Source organism: Leptinotarsa decemlineata, unplaced genomic scaffold, assembly GCF_025532065.1.
Source record: "Leptinotarsa decemlineata unplaced genomic scaffold, Ldec_3_MD MMD2_tig00026340_RagTag_RagTag, whole genome shotgun sequence".
Lineage (NCBI taxonomy): Eukaryota > Metazoa > Arthropoda > Insecta > Coleoptera > Chrysomelidae > Leptinotarsa > Leptinotarsa decemlineata.
The window spans coordinates 3,605,300-3,625,772 of NW_027412694.1; the positions used below are offsets into that span (position 1 = coordinate 3,605,300).

At 32.9% G+C, this 20,473-nt stretch overlaps 1 protein-coding gene across 2 annotated transcripts in view; it reads right to left on the reverse strand.

Annotated features, from left to right (window-relative positions):
• Window positions 1–278: 278 nt before the first annotated feature.
• Window positions 279–20,473, reverse strand: part of LOC111515908 (potassium two pore domain channel sandman) — a 253,468-nt gene continuing 233,273 nt past the window's right edge. For both annotated transcript variants that reach the window (XM_074183712.1, XM_074183713.1), the window contains exons 7-9: window positions 17,086–17,329; window positions 6,666–7,017; window positions 279–362 (exon numbers count right to left, since the gene is read on the reverse strand). In XM_074183712.1, the coding sequence (XP_074039813.1) occupies window positions 6,949–7,017; window positions 17,086–17,329 (313 nt within the window). In that variant the 3' untranslated portion in view covers window positions 279–362; window positions 6,666–6,948. The remainder of the gene's footprint in view (window positions 363–6,665; window positions 7,018–17,085; window positions 17,330–20,473) is intronic.

The window sequence follows — 20,473 nt, forward strand, 5'->3', positions numbered from 1 at the left end:
CGAAAATATCAAAATTTGGGAAGACAATATATATTTTGGCACAGTGTTGAATCACAGTAGAACCACCAATTTTGGACATTACACGGCATACCACAGATATCCGTAAAGCAGGATATGGCACGAATAAAAACGAAGGGTGTCCTCAATTTCTCCAATTATTGAATTGAGTCTAGAGATGTACGTTTTCTCTGATGGAGAGAGAAAATTCTGCATGAGAATAATTTTTAGTTTTTGAAGGGTAGAACATTGAGACAGCATAACAAATAAAATAATAGAAACACCCATCACTTTTGAATTTAATGAAAACATATAAAATTTGTTCTACACTTATCTACAATGTTTTGCCACAACTGGTGAAGTGCCTGAAACAAAAATCAAAATATCAAATATAATCATCATGAAGCTACGTATTTCTAATTATGTTCCAATACTTCAAATCAACTGCATAGATTGGTGACAAATATTGTTTTTCGAATTGAATCTGTTACTACATATCTATTTATTATGGATCAAATAGTGTTTAAAAATCTGTTTAAAATCTGTTTTTCCGTTAACCAGCTGTCGCACCCCTACGAACGACAACCCTCAGAAGTCGAAACTTGTGCGAGCTAAGGATTAACGAGGTCTTACCTTTTAACGTGTGATTCCTAACACGTTTGTTCAATTCAATTACTTTTTTCTCCATCCATTATGCCAACAGAAGATACTTATGACTAGGAAAACACGAATATTTCGAAGGAAGTTAATATTGTGGATCTTTCAACGACACTCTCAATTCAAATTCCTACATTTTTTACGTGCTGGAACTTTATGCAAATTTATTTTTTTCATTCTGATTATGCATCCATGAGAGAAATATGAATAGTGTCAAATAATTCTTCCAGAGTTTTGATTGTTTAGAATAAGTTTTGAAAACAAATATTTGAATGATTATAATAATTTTGATTTTTAATGATATATGCATATTGATAATTTTCTGAAACATTAATATATCAATGATTTGTTACTCTTGAACCGCTTACTGAACTTTTATTGAAATGATAGTAACATTTGTTTTTCTCGTGTTATTTGCGGATATCAATACGAATAGACTTTTTATCGATCTTTCTGGGGCTTTTCCCCTTCCACAATCTAAAAACTAATCCCAATTTATGCAGCAACTGAAAAAATGAACTGAGAATTTGCATTTTCTACACCTTTATGAAGTTCTCAACAAAAATTACTTTTTTCAATGCATAAAATGTGGAAAAGCTTCACACGAAACGATAACGATATTTACCACGATTCCTCTTTGAAATACGTGTTGGCAAAATAATCTTCTCGGAAACATTATTACACTAAAAACACCTCAAATGAGTAACCAAAGCAATTTACTTCACATGGATCCCCTCAGTACATCAGGGAGGAGATATTATGAACTGAAGTGCCTCTATGAACTGAATTTCACCTAATTTCTCTGATGAGTTTTGAGATTTGGTCAACTTCATTATAATTCCATTCTTTCTAGAGTTTTTCAATGGATGTACGAGTAAATGGCTGTGAATGGATAAAACTAGTTTTGAACTAGGTTACTATAGAAACGGCAAATTACGAAATATACTTCAATAAAAAACATCGATAATACCAATTTGTATTCGACCTTGTCCAGTGAAATGTGTACGCTGAATTAATGATAACTGGAGTGTTATTAGTTTCCAAAATCGACAAATAAAAATATTGAATAATATACAGCGCTAGAGCCAAAATCGACATGAAAATTTAAACGTATGCGCCATTTGAGAATCTCTATTGAAATATTAGAGGACAGTTATATCAACTTCATGTTACATGGTGCTTATTTTTAAATGGAGTATCAACAGAGTTCAATACAAGTCTATATATATTCGAATGTATCTTGTTACTGTGTACGACAGCCCTATCATAGACACGAATTTGAATACTTGGTTTATACAGGGTGTTATTGAATGAGTGTGACAAACTTCAGGTGGTGATTCTGCATGAAAAAATTATCTTTTTAAGAAACGGGGTGTTGAAGTTTGTCTTGACTGACTATTTATGGAAGGCTCTGAAATCAGTCAAGATATGCAAATGAAATTTGATGGGTGTTAAGAGGTAGTTATTGCGCATGTGTTGACATACAATTAATAATTTTAGGAGCATCATTGGCGCGCATACGGGTGAAAATTTTAATATTGATATAGAAAAACATGGGTCGCCACTGATATATTTCAAACGAAAAATAATTTTTGAATTCCTTGTTAAATTTGTGACAAACAATCCTTTTCGTCTTTTTTTCCTATGGGGCGCCGGTTTTATGCATTCAAATGAAACACTTCAAAGCGTATTTTCCATAACTTCAATATTCCATCAAGAACTATCTAATGACAGAAAAATGGCAGAAAATATTACTAATGAATAAATAGATGCAAAATTACAACAAATGTTCAAAATGACATCCCTCTCGTACGATACAAGATTCGACTCTTCATTGATTATTGTAGGTATTCACGCAAATATTCTCGGTGTGTTTCTTATTGTCGCATAACCGGCTATCATTATATTACTTAGGTTTTTGGGAAAGAAAGTTTTTGGCTTTCTACTACTCCATCTGATACGAAAAAATGGATGAGAGAATCTTCCAAAGAAAGGAAGGAAGTAATCAATTTGAAAATAAGTAACTCTATACATGGATGTGTAGATCATGCAAAGAAGTAACTTTCAGACACAAACTGAAAGAAAGTCCTCCTGAAACAGCTACTTCCATATAAACATTGAATTACACGAAAGAAAAAAAATTCTTTCGAAACAAATACTTCTATATGAATACTGAATTATACAGAAGATACTTTTCTCTATTCGGTTTGTATATCGAACATTTGTTGAGGAATAAGAATCAGATATCATTCAGATGAGTTCTACTTTGAATGAATGGTAATAAATTGTACTCACATGGAACACTGTCACCCTAACAGGTATACACCGTGTTTCGCCTTAAGACACTTACCCTAAGGCTCTTCAGTACCAAATTGGATAACATTATAGAAAATACACACATTTCATTCATGAATTACGATTTTGATTGTCACGGAATAAGCTTGATCTGCTTATGTCATCGATGACATCGTAATGACATTCATTCACCTATGTGAGCAGATCAAGCTTATTCCGTGACATTCAAAATCGTAATTCATGAATGAAATGTGTGTATTTTCTATAATGTTATCCAATTTGGTACTGAAGAGCCTTAGGGCAAGTGTCTTAAGGCGAAACACGTGTATACCAGTTAGGGTGAGAGTGTTCCATGTGAGTACAATTTATTACCATTCATTCAAAGTAGAACTCTGTGAATGATATCTGATTCTTATTCCTCAACAAATGTTCGATATACAAACCGAATAGAGAAAAGTATCTTCTGTATAATTCAGTGTTCATATAGAAGTATTTGTTTCGAAAGATTTTTTTTCTTTCGTGTAATTCAATGTTTATATGAAAGTAGCTGTTTCAGGAGGACTTTCTTTCAGTTAGTGTCTGAAAGTTACTTCTTTGCATGATCTACACATCCATGTATAGAGTTACTTATTTTCAAATTGATTACTTCCTTCCTTCCTTTGGAAGATTCTCTCATCCATTTTTTTGTATCAGATAGAGTAGTAGAAAGCCAAAAACTTTCTTTCCCAAAAATTAATCACTCCTAAAAATATAACCCTTTCAAATCAAATTACTTAGGTCTTCTACATTTTCGACAGGAGTGGAATAAACTGATGGAGAAAAAACATTTTTATTCTGGTGAAATAGAACTTGAAAGAACTACAAATCCAAAAATCTATGGGATTCAAATCCGGTGATCGAGCAAGCCAATGTTAAGTACTACACACCCACACGAAAAAATCACTTCTTCATTTTAGATAAAGATTAAATTTCTATTCCCGTTCTACCTATTTCAATAATTTCAGAATTTAATTTGAGTAAATGAATTTGATTCAATGTTATTTCTTCTCAGAAATTCGCGTCCTAGTCTTGAACAAATAATTATATGAAAACATTTCTTTGGGGTAGTTTCAGTTTTGTTTTAAATATATGCATGACTTGAATCAGTCTTTGCATAACATTCATTCAAATTTTATTTGTCCCTTATAGCAGATACATTATACTTGATCCAATATTTTTTTATTTATTTTAGGAATAAGCTGTTTTAAACTAACATTAATGAAACTTGCATATCACCAAATTTCAATTTCCTAATTACATTCGTTCAGAAAATAAGAGGATAGGAGACAGATTGAAAAAAAGTACTGTAATAGGACAAAATATAATCTGTTCTTTCCACAAAAAAATACATCATTATAATAAACATCAGTACTCGTGTGAAAATCGTTAAAATTATTCTTGATATAAACATAAATATTTCGTGAAATATAATTTTCTTCCATGAAGAATATTAATTTCTTTCACTCAATAGCAATTCCTAAATGAAGTAATGAACAACTCTCATGTTAATAATGATTCGTGTAGTATCAAGAAAGATATACTTCTTACTGAAAACTATACTTGATATGAAAATATTCGAATATTTGAAAAAAAAAACAGGAATACTTCATTTTACAAAATACAAATCATGAAATTATAACACAACAACAAAAATTAACGTTTGTTCGAAGGTGATTGGCAATGTTTCGCGATGAATTTCACTAGTTCGGACTTCCATTGTCTACTATATAAAATGATTTGAAATCCCTGAAACAAGTAAAAAAGAATAATTGAAAAAGAATAGATGAAAATAACAATTATATTAAGCAACAATAAATCTGAAATGAAATGATAGTGAAATAACCTACAAGTAAAAATATAATAATTGAATAAATAAAAATTGAAGGAATGAAAAAAGAAAATAATAAAAAAATAAAAAGTGTAGAGATTCCAAGTCACGTTAGTTCACGACGTTTCGATTGTTGGTATCTACAATCGTCTTCGGGTGAAGACGAATTGTAGTAATTTATTCAATTATTATATTTTTACTTGTAGGTTATTTCACTATCATTCCATTTCAGGTTTATTGTTGCTCAATATAATTGTTATTTTCAACTATTCTTTTTTAATTATTCTTTTTTACTTGTTTCAGGGATTTCAAATCATTTCATATAGTAGACAATGGAAGTCCGAACTAGTGAAATTCAACAAAAATTAATTGGTGCTCCGGATCGACTTCATTGATTCCAGTGATGCATTCGCTTCTTCAGCTGCAGGAAAACCCGGAAAAACCTGCAGCACTACATCATCCGCAGATCTTGATCTGCCAATGTCCTCCCTCATAAAACAAAATGAAGGGTGTCTTCAGAGGCTCCAATAGATCCAATACATCGTCAGAACTAATCAAATTCCAAGTATATAAAAAGCGTTAATACAAAGTTAACTATTTTTGCGGAATGAAAAGATGATATACTTGAAATAACACGATTCATCTTCAAGCTTTTTTTCTGTGTACGATTTGGATACACTGTATCTGGATGATTATACACATTTACGCTAAAATGGACTAATGCACAATAATGCATTAACCAGAAGTGTCTTCTCAGCTGTAGCATATTTTTTCAAAAAGAACAAGTACCTCTTTCTGTTGGAATTTAGGTACTTGGCTCTTATGGGCGGAAATATGGATCAACTAAATACTCATCAAGTTCCCCAAGTCCTACATTTATCGAAAACTGATGCTGAAAATGAACCTCAAAGCTTCCACGTGGATTTTTATCAGACCAGGGATGATTTTTATGTGAATTTCATACACACTGTACTCCAAAATCAGCCTCGTCAGTGAACAAAACGCTATTTGAAAAATTATAATTTGAGCGATTTGATGAAGAATTCATAGGTACAAAACTAGGCGAGGCAATAAAATAGATCATGCACATGTGAATGTGAATCGTCACGCTTGCCGTCCATTTCAATTACTTCGACCTTAGACAAAATGCATGACAATTCCGCATTTATATAATTTTTCATTATTTTTTATTGAAGAAAATCTAATTGCTCATCAAAGAAAATGTTATACTGCACTGAAAACTTAAAAATGAAGAAACGGCAGTTCGACATTTTATTGAAGTGTTTTTATTCATCAAAATATCAACAGTAGCCTTCCAGCGTTACTGCTAGATAAATTGTTGAAGAAATAAAAAATAAGTGTTAAGATGATTTATTTGACGTAATAGTTTTTCTTTTCAAAATATTGAGGTCAATATCCGTATGCGCAATACAACAAATGCACAATAAAAACCTCTCAACACCTATGAAATTTCATTTGGATATCTCCACTGGTTCCAGAGCAATTTGAGTATAAAACCGGCCAGTTTCTAAGATAAATTTGAACACACCATATCACTCCTGAATTTTGTTACACTTATTCACACCCTCCATAAGACTTTCCCTGAAGTATGAAGAAATCAAGTCAAAATGGTTATTCAGAAAGTGAAAATTTTTCTCTATAATACTTCAAGGGGATTTATACGGAATTTTCAGTATATGTATTATAACTCATTCAACAACCACAAGACAATAAACATTCACTTCATATCAAGTGAACTGAAAGAATAACCGGGGTTTTTGCAATCTACCTCGATGAACATAAACGAATTTTCCCATATCCCTTCGAACTCGTTTATAGAAATACTTACAACTTTATTTCCCAAAAACTAGGAGTTCATCACGATTTTCCTCATGTCGTCACAATAGTCCTTCCTCTCTGTTTCGTAGTCCCCAATCGACAGCTCCACCAAACGATCTCCCAATTTATGCTGGAGGGGATTAAATGTTTTATAGTCCACTTTGCTCGATAATTCCATTTTGGGTTTATTGTTGCGAGGGTGACACTGTTTTGTTTTTATACCGGCGTTTGAAGAGAACCGCAAACGATGTAAACCTCATCAAGGGAAACAAGTATTTTCATTGCTGCGATCGTCATCTGTTGCAACGCAAAATGTATTTTATGGTATCTATTATTGAGCGGATTTTATGGATAACTTCCTCCTGAAATTTAAAAGAGGCTTTAGTGAAACTGAATTTTTCAATACGGCTTGATTTGGTACATAGCTTATAATACAGGGTGTTCCAACGAAAACTCACCCCCCCGTGTAAGTCAGAAACGGACGTATAATCGAAAATTTCAAAGAACACGTCAATTTTTATTTCTAGGAAAATTTTTTGCCAAAAAAATTATTCTATCAAATTTGTCTATTTCTAGTCATGTGTGTCGAAATAACTAATGAAACCATCATTACACTGATAACTACCCATGGATAGTTTTCACGGGTAGTTATCACTTATGTCATGACATTGCTGAGCAACCAACACAATAAAGTTGTTTGACATTTCAGTAATTCAATTTATTTCGAAAATGTCACTTCCTCGCTTTGGTGTTCAAAATGATGCGGCAATTGACAAAATCATTGAAGAAAATACACCAAAAAATACTGTCAATAGTAAAAAATACACTTGGAAAATATTTATGGAGTTTTGTGACGCCAGAAAATATGAATTGGATGGAAATCGTACTCTCGAAGAGCCTTGCATTAATACTCAAGGATTGGGCGATTAATATGAGAAAAAAGGATAGCACAGAGTTTAAGGAGGCTACTGTTAAAACCGTATGGAATATAACAAGCAAATTATTACAAGAAAAGTATTACAATGAGTATAATATCATGCTAGACCCCTTCAAAAGTGTTGCATTCAAACAAGCGCGGAATGCACGCGACGCAGCACGAAGAAATTTACAAACAGATCCCACTAAACGCAAAACAAGCTCAGTACCATTAACTTCAAATAAAATGAGTAAAATTATAAACTTTTGGGATGAAAATACCCCTATAGGACTCCTACGCAAATTTTATCACATAGCAGCGGTGGAATTGGCTTGGAGAGGTGGTGAAGGTGCTGTTTGCTTAGTTGATTATTTTCATATCGAAAAGGACAACAATGGATCTCCAACTGATAGGATAGAATATAATCCAATTTTCAGTAAAACCTGTCAAGGGGGTTCAAAGAACTGCGCCTCTAGCAAATGGTTAGTTCAAAATAGTGATAACAATGCTTGTCCTGTCAGATTATTCATTAAATTATTATCAAAACGAGGCACAAATATCAAGACAAATAGACTATTTTTAAGGCCAAATCGTCACTGGAAGACAGGAAGCGATAACTGGTATGACAATATGCCTCTGGGTAGAAATATAATCAACGGATGGACGAAATCTTCTGCTGAAGCAATTGGCTTGGATACGAAACAGAGGAAAATAACCAATCACTCTAATAGTGCAACTGCAGTCAGTCAACTAGCTAAGAGTGGAGTTCAAGAACAGCAATTGTTGAAAATTACTGGGCACAATAATGGAAATTCCATAAAACCTTATTTGAATATTGATCAGGAACATCATAACCAAATAATCAATAGTATGCGTGGAAACACCTATGCAGTAACCGAGGCAAAAACAGCAAGATCAACGGAATATCATTATACGAATTGTTCTTTTAATAACTGTGTGTTCAATAAATAATTTTGTTCGAATTGCAAAAAATTTTCTCACCGAATATCCCTCAAACATTGATAAATAACTCATAATTTTATCACAACTTCCTCAAGCACGTTATTTTAGGTAACATCCCTCCGCCTTCGGCGTCGGAATGTTACCAAATAACGTGCTTTCGAAAACTGTGATAAAATTATTTCGTTAGTTATCAATGTCCTTGGGATATTATAGCTGAGAACTAATTCTGATATGGAACTCATACCCGAAACTTCACCTCCCAGTGGTCAGCAACTTCCCCCTTATTTTTTTCAATGGCATGGGGGGTCGAGTGATACCTACATCATTTGAAAGGTCTTTTGTCCCTCTATTACTTCTGTATTTTCTTCCAAATTGGTTCATTCGTTACTAAGAAATTAAATATTGAACAGAAAATTCGCTGTCGCTCATTTTATTGAAGAAATCAACAAAATTAATATCACTGGCAACACATTCAACGAATAAAGTATTCAACATGACTTCCATCTAGTTCCATACAATAATACAGTCTATTTTCGAAAGCGTTCCTTACATTATTGAAGATGTTTGGAGTCAGAAATCGGCATTCCTGAACAATTCTCCGTCGCAGGTCTTCCAGATTTTTAAAATTTTTTCAATTAGTAGTAGACGTTTTGAAATGGACGCCACTTAGTTTTTTCTGCACTGGTAGTTTTTGATGTCGCAGAACATAAGTAAATAGTTGGCCACTGTCACTCCTTCACGAATTATTATTCAGCCATCCTTGTTCACTGCGTTCCAACATGGTTAATTCTAATAAAAATTGTTGCAACCCATTATCGAAATAATGAATGTGTTAAAGTTGCTGCAAGAAATAATAATACGAATCATCTAGACCACAAAGTGAGCTATCAATACGTTAAACACTTAATGGATACGTTTCGAACTTCAGGTTCTGTTCACAAAAGAAACTATGACGTCCTGTCACAAACGACGGAGTTGAAGTTGCAGTTTTAGAACATGTACAAATGGATAATCTACAATCTACCAGACAAGTAGCTAAAGCGTCTGGTATATCAGCTACTATTGTTTTTTGGATTTTGAAAGACTAAAAATTCCATCCTTTCAAAATAAGGCTATAGTCTATTTCAAAAGAGTGTAGAGTAATAAAATCTCATTAAGTATTCAAAAGCGCTACAGGGTGATCCGTCAATAAATTCTGTCACTTCCCTAGTCCGCATTGCAAAATTATGTCGTTTCATAAAGAGCAGGTAGGTATCACCCTGTTTTAAGGGATTTGTCCATTGTTATCGACGGATAAATACTGAGCCAGAGGCGCGCTAGTGGGATAATTGCCAAAAGAATATGCATTCATAAAAATTATATTAAAGGAAATAAAAATTTAATACAGCAGAACAGTGTTATTAAAAAAATATAAAATGTAACAATAAAATATATACGAACCGAAATCGGGAAATACTCACAAACACACACGAACGAACTTTACGTATTGAAACACTTGTGGGGACTTTAAATCAATTTATTCACAAAAACGACAAGAACTTTACTGGATACGTTATTACAATTTGACACTTGAACAATACTAAAACTGTGAACTTCCCTTTACGTTTAACAACACTCTATTTATACCCTAATTGAATGTTCTAGAGATTACTAGGTACAATTTTCGAGAACCTTCCGAGAAAATAATTATTCAGACTATCCTTAATTCTAAACCCTAACCTAAGCAAAAGTGTCACTGTCACTGATACACTGGTCTCTGTCCAGATTGCTTATCCCGCTACAGTATATTTACAATTCAATTAAATTATTCTACATCAGTATAGTCTTCATCCGAAGAACTGTCATCATCCCCTGGTGTTATAATTATAGGGTCAACCACCTGATCGACCAAGTTGTCCAGTTCCCACATTTTATCTTCCTCTTTTAAAACATGCTGGATTGCTTTTTGCCAGTTTTCTGATGTGATTTCCATAATGGCTTGATCAAACAATACCTTGACATCTTTCATTTTAAATGTGGTATTGTGCCTTGCAACATATCCTTTAACTTGTGCCCATATAAGTTCTATAGGATTTAATTCGCAATGATATGGCGGTAGGCGCAGCACAGTTACTTTATACTTTTCTGCTACATCTTCTACGGCATATTTCATGAAGCGAGATTTATGTTGTTTTACTATGGCTAGTAGTTCCTTCTTTACTGAATTCGTCTCAAACTGAATACCTTTATTTGACAGCCAGTTAATAATTTCTTGCTTTCTCCAAGCTGAAGTTGGTACCTTCTCTAAGCGCCTTGAATGGTAGCTTGCATTATCCATAACCACGACCGAATCAGCTGAAAGAAATTTTAACATTTCCCGAAGTAGTCTTCGAAGACATCCGAATTCATGTCCTCATGATAATCTCCCGTCCGGCACGACTCAAAGCTTAACAAACCTTCTTTTAAAAATCCGTCTTCGCTTCCAATGTGAGCAATTATAAGCCTCTTCCCTTTTCCCGAAGGCACTTTAATACCCGTCGAAAGGCCTTCTATGAAAGCTTGGCGAGAACTTGTTATATTTTTATCTTGCCACATTTTTTTGACTATATAACCTTCGTTTATCCACGTCTCATCAAGATAAAAAATTTTCTTTTGCTCTCTGCGGTACTGCTTTATAGTTGTCAAATATTTTCGTCTCCAGCAAACAATTTCATCACTTTCCAGTAATAGTGCCTTTCGATTGTGCTTTTCCCAGGCAAAATTCATACTTTTTAAAGTTTTCCATAAAAGTTTTCTGGATATCAAAGGAATATCGTTATCTTGGCTTATCTCGATAAATATTTTTTCAAGAGTGGGTATTTCCTTTTAAAAATAAAACGAATGAACTTTTCTTCGAATGTCACATTTGGTGTCTTCATCTAAGATTTTTATTGGTCTTCCTGATTTTCTCTTGCATGGACTTACCTGGCCTGATATCTTTCTTTCTCGCAATAATTTAAAAATCGTGGACTGTCCAATTCCAGTCATTCGGGCACATCGCTCAACACTTTCTTGCACAGACAAACTAGGGTGATCGTGTTTTATGCAATCATATACATTTAAAATTAAAACTTTTTCGCAAACAGATAGCGGAGAATTTTTTACACTTCTTTTCTTTGGAGTAAATGTCCCCATTTTATAACTTTTTCACTATTTCTATATCACAATATCACTGTACGTTTAATTGGTGTAGTAACAATTACTATTATAACTCGAATGTTTAAGATACCATTACAATATATTTAAACCCTTTTTCTTAATTACCTGGGTTTAATAGGTATTGCATGATTGGTGGGCAGGGTCAAAAAGGGATTATTATAATGACATGGCACCTCGGAACTAAGTGTTAACCCTTTTTTGAGAAATCATGCTCAAGTATATGAACCCAAATTGCATATCAAATAAGTTTACAAGAACCACTAAAATTAATCTTAATCTTTTTTTAAGAAATTTTACTTACCTAAATACATGTAGGTACTTAGTTTTAGACCAAATTACTTCCCAAAAATGGCCTTTTATTATTATCTATGTCTGCAATTTTTAATTTACTTTAATTATTAAGTTTAATAATCCTAAGTTTTGCCTACGCCCATGGACGACAACGAAATTCAGGCAAATTTTATGACACTTCATGATTTATTACTCTACACTCTTTTGAAATAGACTATAGTTCAGGAATTAAACGAAGACGATCCTGATCATTGACTTCAGTTTTGTGAGGTGTTCAGCGAGAAGTTGACCAATAACCCAAACCTATTATACAATACATATTTTTCAGACGGAAGTTCTTTCATGTTCAATGGTGAAGTGAATAGAAATGAAAGACCTGCGACAGAGAATTGTTCGGGAATGCCGATTGCTAACTCCAGGCATCTTGAATAATGTACGGAACGCTTTCGAGAGTAGACTGTATTATTTTATGGAATTGGATGGAGGTCATTTCGAACAATTTATCCGTTGACTTTGTTTCCCCTGATATTATTTGTTGTTGATTTCCTCATTGAAATGAACGACAGGGAATTTTTTGTTTTTTCTTGAACAAAACATTCAACATTTTATTTCTCTCTAACAAAAAACATTATAGAGCTAATATAAGAACAAAAGACCTTCCGGACGATGTATCACTCAATCACCCATGCCATTGAAAAAAATAGGGGGAGGTAGTTGCTGACCCCGGGGGGTTGAAATTTTCATATCAGAATTACTCCCTGTAGAATTAAAAATTGACCTACTTTTTGAAATTCTTGATTACATGTCTGTTTCTGACCTACAAAGGAGGTTGAGTTTTCATTGTAACGCCCTGTATATTGTAATTACGTTGAAAATGCATTTCGAATTGAAAATCTAGTGAAAATATCAGTGAACAGGACTGAGTAATAACCAAAAATAATAATGAAAGTGAAATACTTTTTTTTGTATAGAAAGTTTCCATATTCTTCAATGTCGAAGTAGAAGTATTGGCAACATATTTCAACATAGTTTTGAATTGACAAAGGCTTGGCAGTAGGAGATTTTGAAGATTTCATCATAGTTGAGCGTGAACTAAGTTTCTATAACCCTAGAAATCTTCTCAACTTCTGATATCAAGAATTTTCATCAACTAGGCTGTTGACCTACAATGAAATTTTTCACGAAGTAAAAAATGTTTGTTTTCTTTCCCAACTTTTTGAACAAGGTGTTTGCGGAGATCCCCTAAAGCACTTTATGTAATACATACATGGCTTACTCATTAGTTCGCTGGCGTACTAAATTTATAGAACGATACTCCAGTAATGTCTATATTTTCTCTTCATACAATAATTGATGAATTTGAAAATTATAACAAACTCTATTGAATACTTCAGGAACTTCAAAAGAGTTCATACATAGGGCCTACCAAACATTCTAATGAAATAGCATCAATATCCTTCTTTACTTTTTCATTCTATCTTTGTTGAATACTGATTGCAAATTGAAAACAACCACGTTTTCCAATCATGGGAAGTGTAGTGCTATTTCAGACATGCGTTACATCAACTGAGTTGATGACTTAGGGAAACACTCGTCGAGAAAAAGGAAGGGTATTGCATTTTAAAAATATGGGAGTTGTATAGATAATTCCTAGTGGTTCGAAAGTTACAATGAAAATAGTTTCATACAATATATCATTTTCATCATAGAACATCTCCAGCAAACATTTCTGAAACAAAATTTCAGAGTGGAATAACTTGAAGAAGCATTGGTGGATTTTTCGGTAATCGAAGAGAAGAGATTTTTCAATGACAATTTATTCAGTGAATCCCATTTTGAAAACTGTTCTTGAATATGAAACAATCATGTAAATCATCGAGAATTTCTACAGAAAAATATTATTTGGAAAAGTTTACATCGTCAGCTAGGTTAATTAGGGATCAATAGCTGTCGCCTCCAAAAATCCCAGTACTGAAAACCGAACTAGGTTTGTTATTGCTCCCAACAGCTGCAAATGAAAAATGAAAACAAAGAACTTCACAATCAGAGAATTAGGGATAAACTGCTTGCCAATCCCAACGGGTCTAGATCTTTCCTGTGGTTAGCTAAAACTGTTAATCAGAACTCCACAAAATCCACAATTCAACCACTAATACAAGTGGATGGTTCAATTGCAACAACAGCCATAAAAAAGCAAATCTATTAGGTGAACAATTCGCGTTCCACTCCACAGTGGATTTTCTGGGAAAGGAACCACCCGCTCATCTCACACTAGAATTCACAATGCCGGAAATTACTTTTCGACAACGTCTTGTCAGGCGAATTTTGAAACAGCTCAATATCAACAAGGCATCTGATGAAGTGCCCGTCATCGTACTTAAAAAGTATGCAAATGAACTCGCACCAGTATTTTGCAAACTTTTCAACCTGTCTTACAAGCAAGGGGTTTTTCCATCTTGTGAAGATTGCTCGCGTTGAGCCTATTCCCAAAAAAGGAAAGTAAAATCCCAGACCCAGATTACCTATAAAATTGTAATATGGAATCTATAAAATAGTACTTTCTATATGAGTGGAAGAATTATTCCAAACATTGAGTTTCCCAGTATTTCAGTAAAATCACATTTTAAATTTTTCATGATATAAGTCACTCTATCCGTTAGGTATATACTCACGTAACTCCTTGTACTTAAGAATTTTTTGATGGGGAATTCAAATGTTAAAGAGTTCTGGTCCACTCAGTATCAGAGAGAAGTTTGGGATCAAATCATTATTTGATAATGAAATACCTACTTTTTCAAAGCATCTCCATGACAGATTTTATAAGTGTGTTTTGTTTTCACTGAAAATGGGGATGGAAGAGTGACTTTATTTTTGGAAAAACTTTGCTGAACTGCTTGATATACATCAGAAGAATCTTACAGTTGTCGAAAGTGATATTTAAATGAAATTCAAATATGAAAAGGAATACAATTTTATTTGAAACACACTAACTTTATGAATATCTGATGAAAGATGTAGTCTTTTGGATAAATATCTCTTTTGGTTTGTATGTATGAGAAATTTCATGCATAATCTACATATCTTTAAAAAATATTTTCATTTTCTCTCCCCCTCTTTAAAAAATATATATTTCTTATATTTTCACGGAGAAGTAGGGATTCAAAAGGGTAATTTCCAAATACTAATCTTTTCAAAAATACATCCTGTAATCCTCAAAATTGCACTAACCAGCATTATATTGTGGTTCCATACAATTACTTGCAGGTATTACTGAAATTTTGTATCTGAGAAATGAAGTTAGTTTATATCAACAATAACAATTCAGTCGCAATGGTCAACAAATATAAATATTGTGTTTTGTTTAGGAATCCTGTGAATTCCTGCCGATTCAATCTCATAACGAATTATTGGAAAACAAACTGAGTAGAGAAAAGGGTTTTTTGAATAATCAAGTGTTCACGTAGAAGTATTAGTTCCGAAAGAACTTTTGCTTCGTGTGATTCAATGATCATATGAAAGAAGCTGTTCCAAAAAGGCTTCTTCTTCCAGTTTGTGTCTGAAAGTTACTTCTTTGCATGATCTACAAATCTATGTATAGAATAACTTCTTTTGAAATTGGTTGCTTCCTTCCTTTCTTCGGGAGATTTCTCACATTTTATTGTATCAAGATGGAGTTTAAAAAAGCCAAAAACTTTCTTTCTCGTAAATGAAGGATCTTGAAATTTTTCATATCGGGAGTTACCAATTTTCTTCCATACATTAAATAAGTTTTATGAACTGTTTTCGTTCACAGAGAGCTACCAACATTTCTAATGAATGAGCAAGGTCCTATTGATTCAAATAACATATCTCCATCTGAATACAACATCAAAATACAACCTTTTCAACAAAATTGATGCAGTGCATGTTAGAAATAATCACTTCGTTCATATTTACGACTGATTACTGCTCAATTGATGGCTACAGATTGCTTCAGTAAACTATTCACTTCTTATTTCATCTCTTTCGAACCGTAAGATTTATCGATCTCATTATTTTGCAGTTTGAGAAAAGATACGAACCAATTTATACAAAAATATCCTTCAGAGATGTAACGAGTAGAAAACATTTCTCCTAGTTATTCCAACAACTTCTAACAGACCAAGTCCGAAAACAGATAGAGGCAATATACAAACCAAAAGTTTCCACAACACAATATCCTCGGTTCCTTCTCATGTCTGCTGAACAAGTATAAGGAAACTTCTGGTAAAGTAACGTGCCAGGTGTTGCATGCTCGTCTGAGACTATGTATCCTACAAAAGTTTCTATACTTTTAAGTTTTCTATCCTGCACTTAAAACCTCATGAACATTTCCACTATCTCTATCTAGGTTATTTTCGTGGGAGATCCATAGTAAACTCACTAGATTCATTCTTTTCCATGCGCGGAGAAACTTTAACGTAAGTTATTTTTTTAACGTTAGAATGGAGATCTACTAATAATTATTGAAACGGAGAAGTCTCTTCAGCTATTCAAAATAATATAAGTTCATACAAAATATTTTTCATCGCTTGAGTGTTCAATAATACTGAAAGATCAACGAAAATAATTCCTTCATATCATATGGAATTATTAGCTGAAGTACCTTCATAAACAAACGCACCACCTAAAAATACATAAAATGCACATACTAATATACATCACAAATATAATTTCAGTAAAATATTCAATAACTGATGTATACTTGAAATGCGATCAAGACATTCTGAAAAACTCTTCCAGTGAATAAGAGCAGTGTTTTTGTGATTCATTTAATACTGATGTTATTATTCAAAATATTTTTCCTCACGTGGTTAGGATTCTGCGAATTGAAAAAAAAGAATTTGTTTTTTTTCTATATCTTATGAAAATGAGTTTTCTGTTACAATGTAAAGTTAATAAACAAGAGATGTCTAATTTGTCAACTATTATTGATATTTTCTTAAGCCATTATTCTGAAGGCTGACCAGCCATATTCGAGATTATAAACGCATTGATTGATTCTAGAGCAAATATCTGTCTGAAGAGATATGCAATTTTGTCAGTACCAAATCGTTTATCTCACCTGCATGAGATTGAAACACATTGCAATCAACGCCATTCCCATCATAAGATATATGGAACAGAAGACGAAACTCAGTTCTAGAACGTCTTTGGAAAAGTCTGTTCCACGTCCGTATATCTTGTCACCAGGCACCAAGTCTCCAAAACCAATAGTACTCAGTGATATGAAACAGAAGTACGACGCATCCATGAATGACCAATGTTCCTCCCATTTGCAGAAGAGTAGTGCTCCACCACAAATGTACCTAAAGAAAAAACATAGGTTAACGAAAACTCACTGGATGGATCTCCAGGAACTGCATCGAGCGATTGTGAAAAAACTATAATAACAAAAAATCTGAAAATTTGACAATATACCTACTGTCAATGGGGGCGAATCAAATGAATTTCAAATTCAATACCGTATATATCATTACATTTTTCGATCAATAGGCACAGCGTGGTCAAAAAAGAAGAATTTTAATTAAATTTAATAAACCGTGTAAAGTGACTTTTTCAAATGGAAACCCCCCATTTTCATAGCTGAATCGTATTGAGCATTGAAAATGAGAGTAATTTTGTATTAGGATACCTATTTAGATTAAAAAAGCATTAGTTTTTGTAATATTTGCAATTTAATATTTTTCTATCGTCAGAATACTTACTATACGGTTTTAAAATTATCAGTTGGCCATAACGACGCGGCTTTAGAAAACAATCAATTGATACGGTAATGTCACTACTTGTCATTTGAAAATTGTCAATAATAAATCATGTCGGGACGATTAAATTACACAAACGATGATTATTTGAATTTATTTCGGCCAAATTATACTTTATGTATTAAAATGAAATAAAACGCTTCCGGCTCACAACTACACATATATTCCTGATTCAAAACCAAACAACAACTGAACTCCGTTTCCCACGAGTCTGTAGCTCATGTTGAAAAAATGTACAATGAAAACCTTTGTTTTTATACATGATCCGATATCTAACAGCTTCCCCTTTTAACAATTGCAGTAGGAAATCACTATCATTAGATATGGGAACATCTAATAATTTCAGGAATATATACAGATATATACATATATATCAATTAAATTGATATATATGTATATATTAATTATATCAAATCAAAATTAAAGAAAACAATATCAACAAAAAGACAGACATCGACAACCTCAGCAATATTTATTCATTTTACTAACAAAAAATATAAATCTGAATACATCCTGTAATATTAACACAGTATAAATCACCATAATAAACGATAAAAAAAATGGGAAAAAGTATTTCACATTATTCAATGTCAAAAAGTTGTCATTTTGATGTTGAAGAATTCATTCATATATATATATATATATATATATATATATATATATATATATATATATATATATATATATATATATATATATATATATAATTATAAAAAATTATAATTATATAATATAATTACAAAAATATACAATGAATATATCAATATGTTAATTCATCTGAAGACCGAATCTGGCAATGCCCTCTCAAAATTATATCATTATCAGATTTTATATTTTCCCGGGTAACATCTAATATGTCAGCTGCCTCCAAAGATGAGGTAATTTCTTCAATTTTTTCTGAAATGGTAGAGCGAGGTCTTATATCAATTGCCTTATCCTTCCATTCCGTTTCGAAAGTCTTATTTGCTTTCAGTTGATATTTGTGTCTTTTCCATTTCAAACCTCTCTCTACCTCTACAATATAAGTTCTACTTCCAATTTCCTTTAAAATTATTCCTTCACACCGCGGTAAGTTTCTCGGTCTGAAATCACGCACCCAAACCTTTTTCAGTTCACTAAAAATAATATCCTTTTCATTACCTTATTACTTTATTTGATAATCCTGTTTTTCAACTGAAGGTAGCATTAAATCGAATTTGGTACGCATTTTTCGTACCAATAATAATTTAGAAGGTGTCCTCCCGGTGATAGTGTGTGGAGGAGTATTTCTGTAGTAAAATAAAAAATAATGTAAGATATGATTGATACTTCTTTCGTTATCTTCTTCTTAACCTTCAGTTAGGGTTTTTTTTATTATTTTAACTGTTGATTCTGCCAACCCATTTGTAGCAGGGTGATATGGGGCTCCTGTAATATGCTTGATACCTTATTTTTTTCAAAAAAAATTGAAATTCATCCGACAAAAATGATTGAGCATTATCGGTACAGAATTCCCTGGGTAGCCCAAATCTTGCGAAAATACTAGTAGGCATTTCTTGGCACTTGGCAATAAGTGAATGAAAAGGGATAGAAAAAGTGTATTGCTTAAAAAAAAGGTGAAATATGACACAAATATGATAATTGAGTCCGACAAAAAATGAAAGTGTTCTGAATTTCTTCCATCACGTAGAATCATCACAGAAAAAATCGCGAAAATCCGTGAGTATCCCATAAAGTACAATTTTCCCTTCATTTATTATCTACGGAGAATGTGAAAAAGTTATTTCAAGGACATGTGATAGGTATAATTACTATCCAATTTCCGGAATAAAACAAATCACTGTCAAGAAAATTATACAAAATTTCAAGCATTCTCGATCCGAACGAGCAATAGTGCCGAAAAATAAACCAGTAGTTAACAATGAAAATATTGAAATTGCAATTTTGAGGCATACCAGACAAGTTGCATTAGAAACGGATATATATCAGGCACCAATACTAAGAATTTTACGAAACCACAAGTTTCATCCACATGTCTTTACCAAAGTTCAACCTCCGAAAGAGACCGACTCCTCACGGAGAGTGGAAATCTTTGAATTGATTTTACTTCGATCTCAAGATTTTTTTTTTGACATTATCTGGATGGATGGAGCGGAGTTTACGAAAAATGAAAGTTTTAGTCGACGAAATTCCCATTACTGGAGCGACACAAAAGTACATCCATTCAGAGAACTGAATTATCAAGAGCCCCGACAATTTAATGTTCATTGTGCCATAAGAAATGACAGCGTCGTGGCCTTAGAATCTTGAGAATACAATTTAAATAGTAAGTGAAGAGAGTTTTGAATTTTCCTACTTATAAAGAACGTTTAATAATTCCCAAATGAGGGTTATCGTAACATCTTACACAATTTTGAAATTGAGTGCAATACATTCTACCAACACGATGGGGCGCCTACACAAAATGGCCATTTAGTCAATAGTCAGCTGCAAAATATGTTTCATGATATTTGGATAGCCAACATCGGAGCACATCTTAGGCCACCCTGCTCCACAGATCTGACTTTACCCGATTTTTCATCTGGGGAACACTCAAAAATATTATTTATAATACTGCAGTAACCACCATGGTAGATTGCATGCGGATGATCAGAATTGCATTTGAAGAACTTAAATTTCAGTTAATATAATATAAGGAAAGCTCTTTTT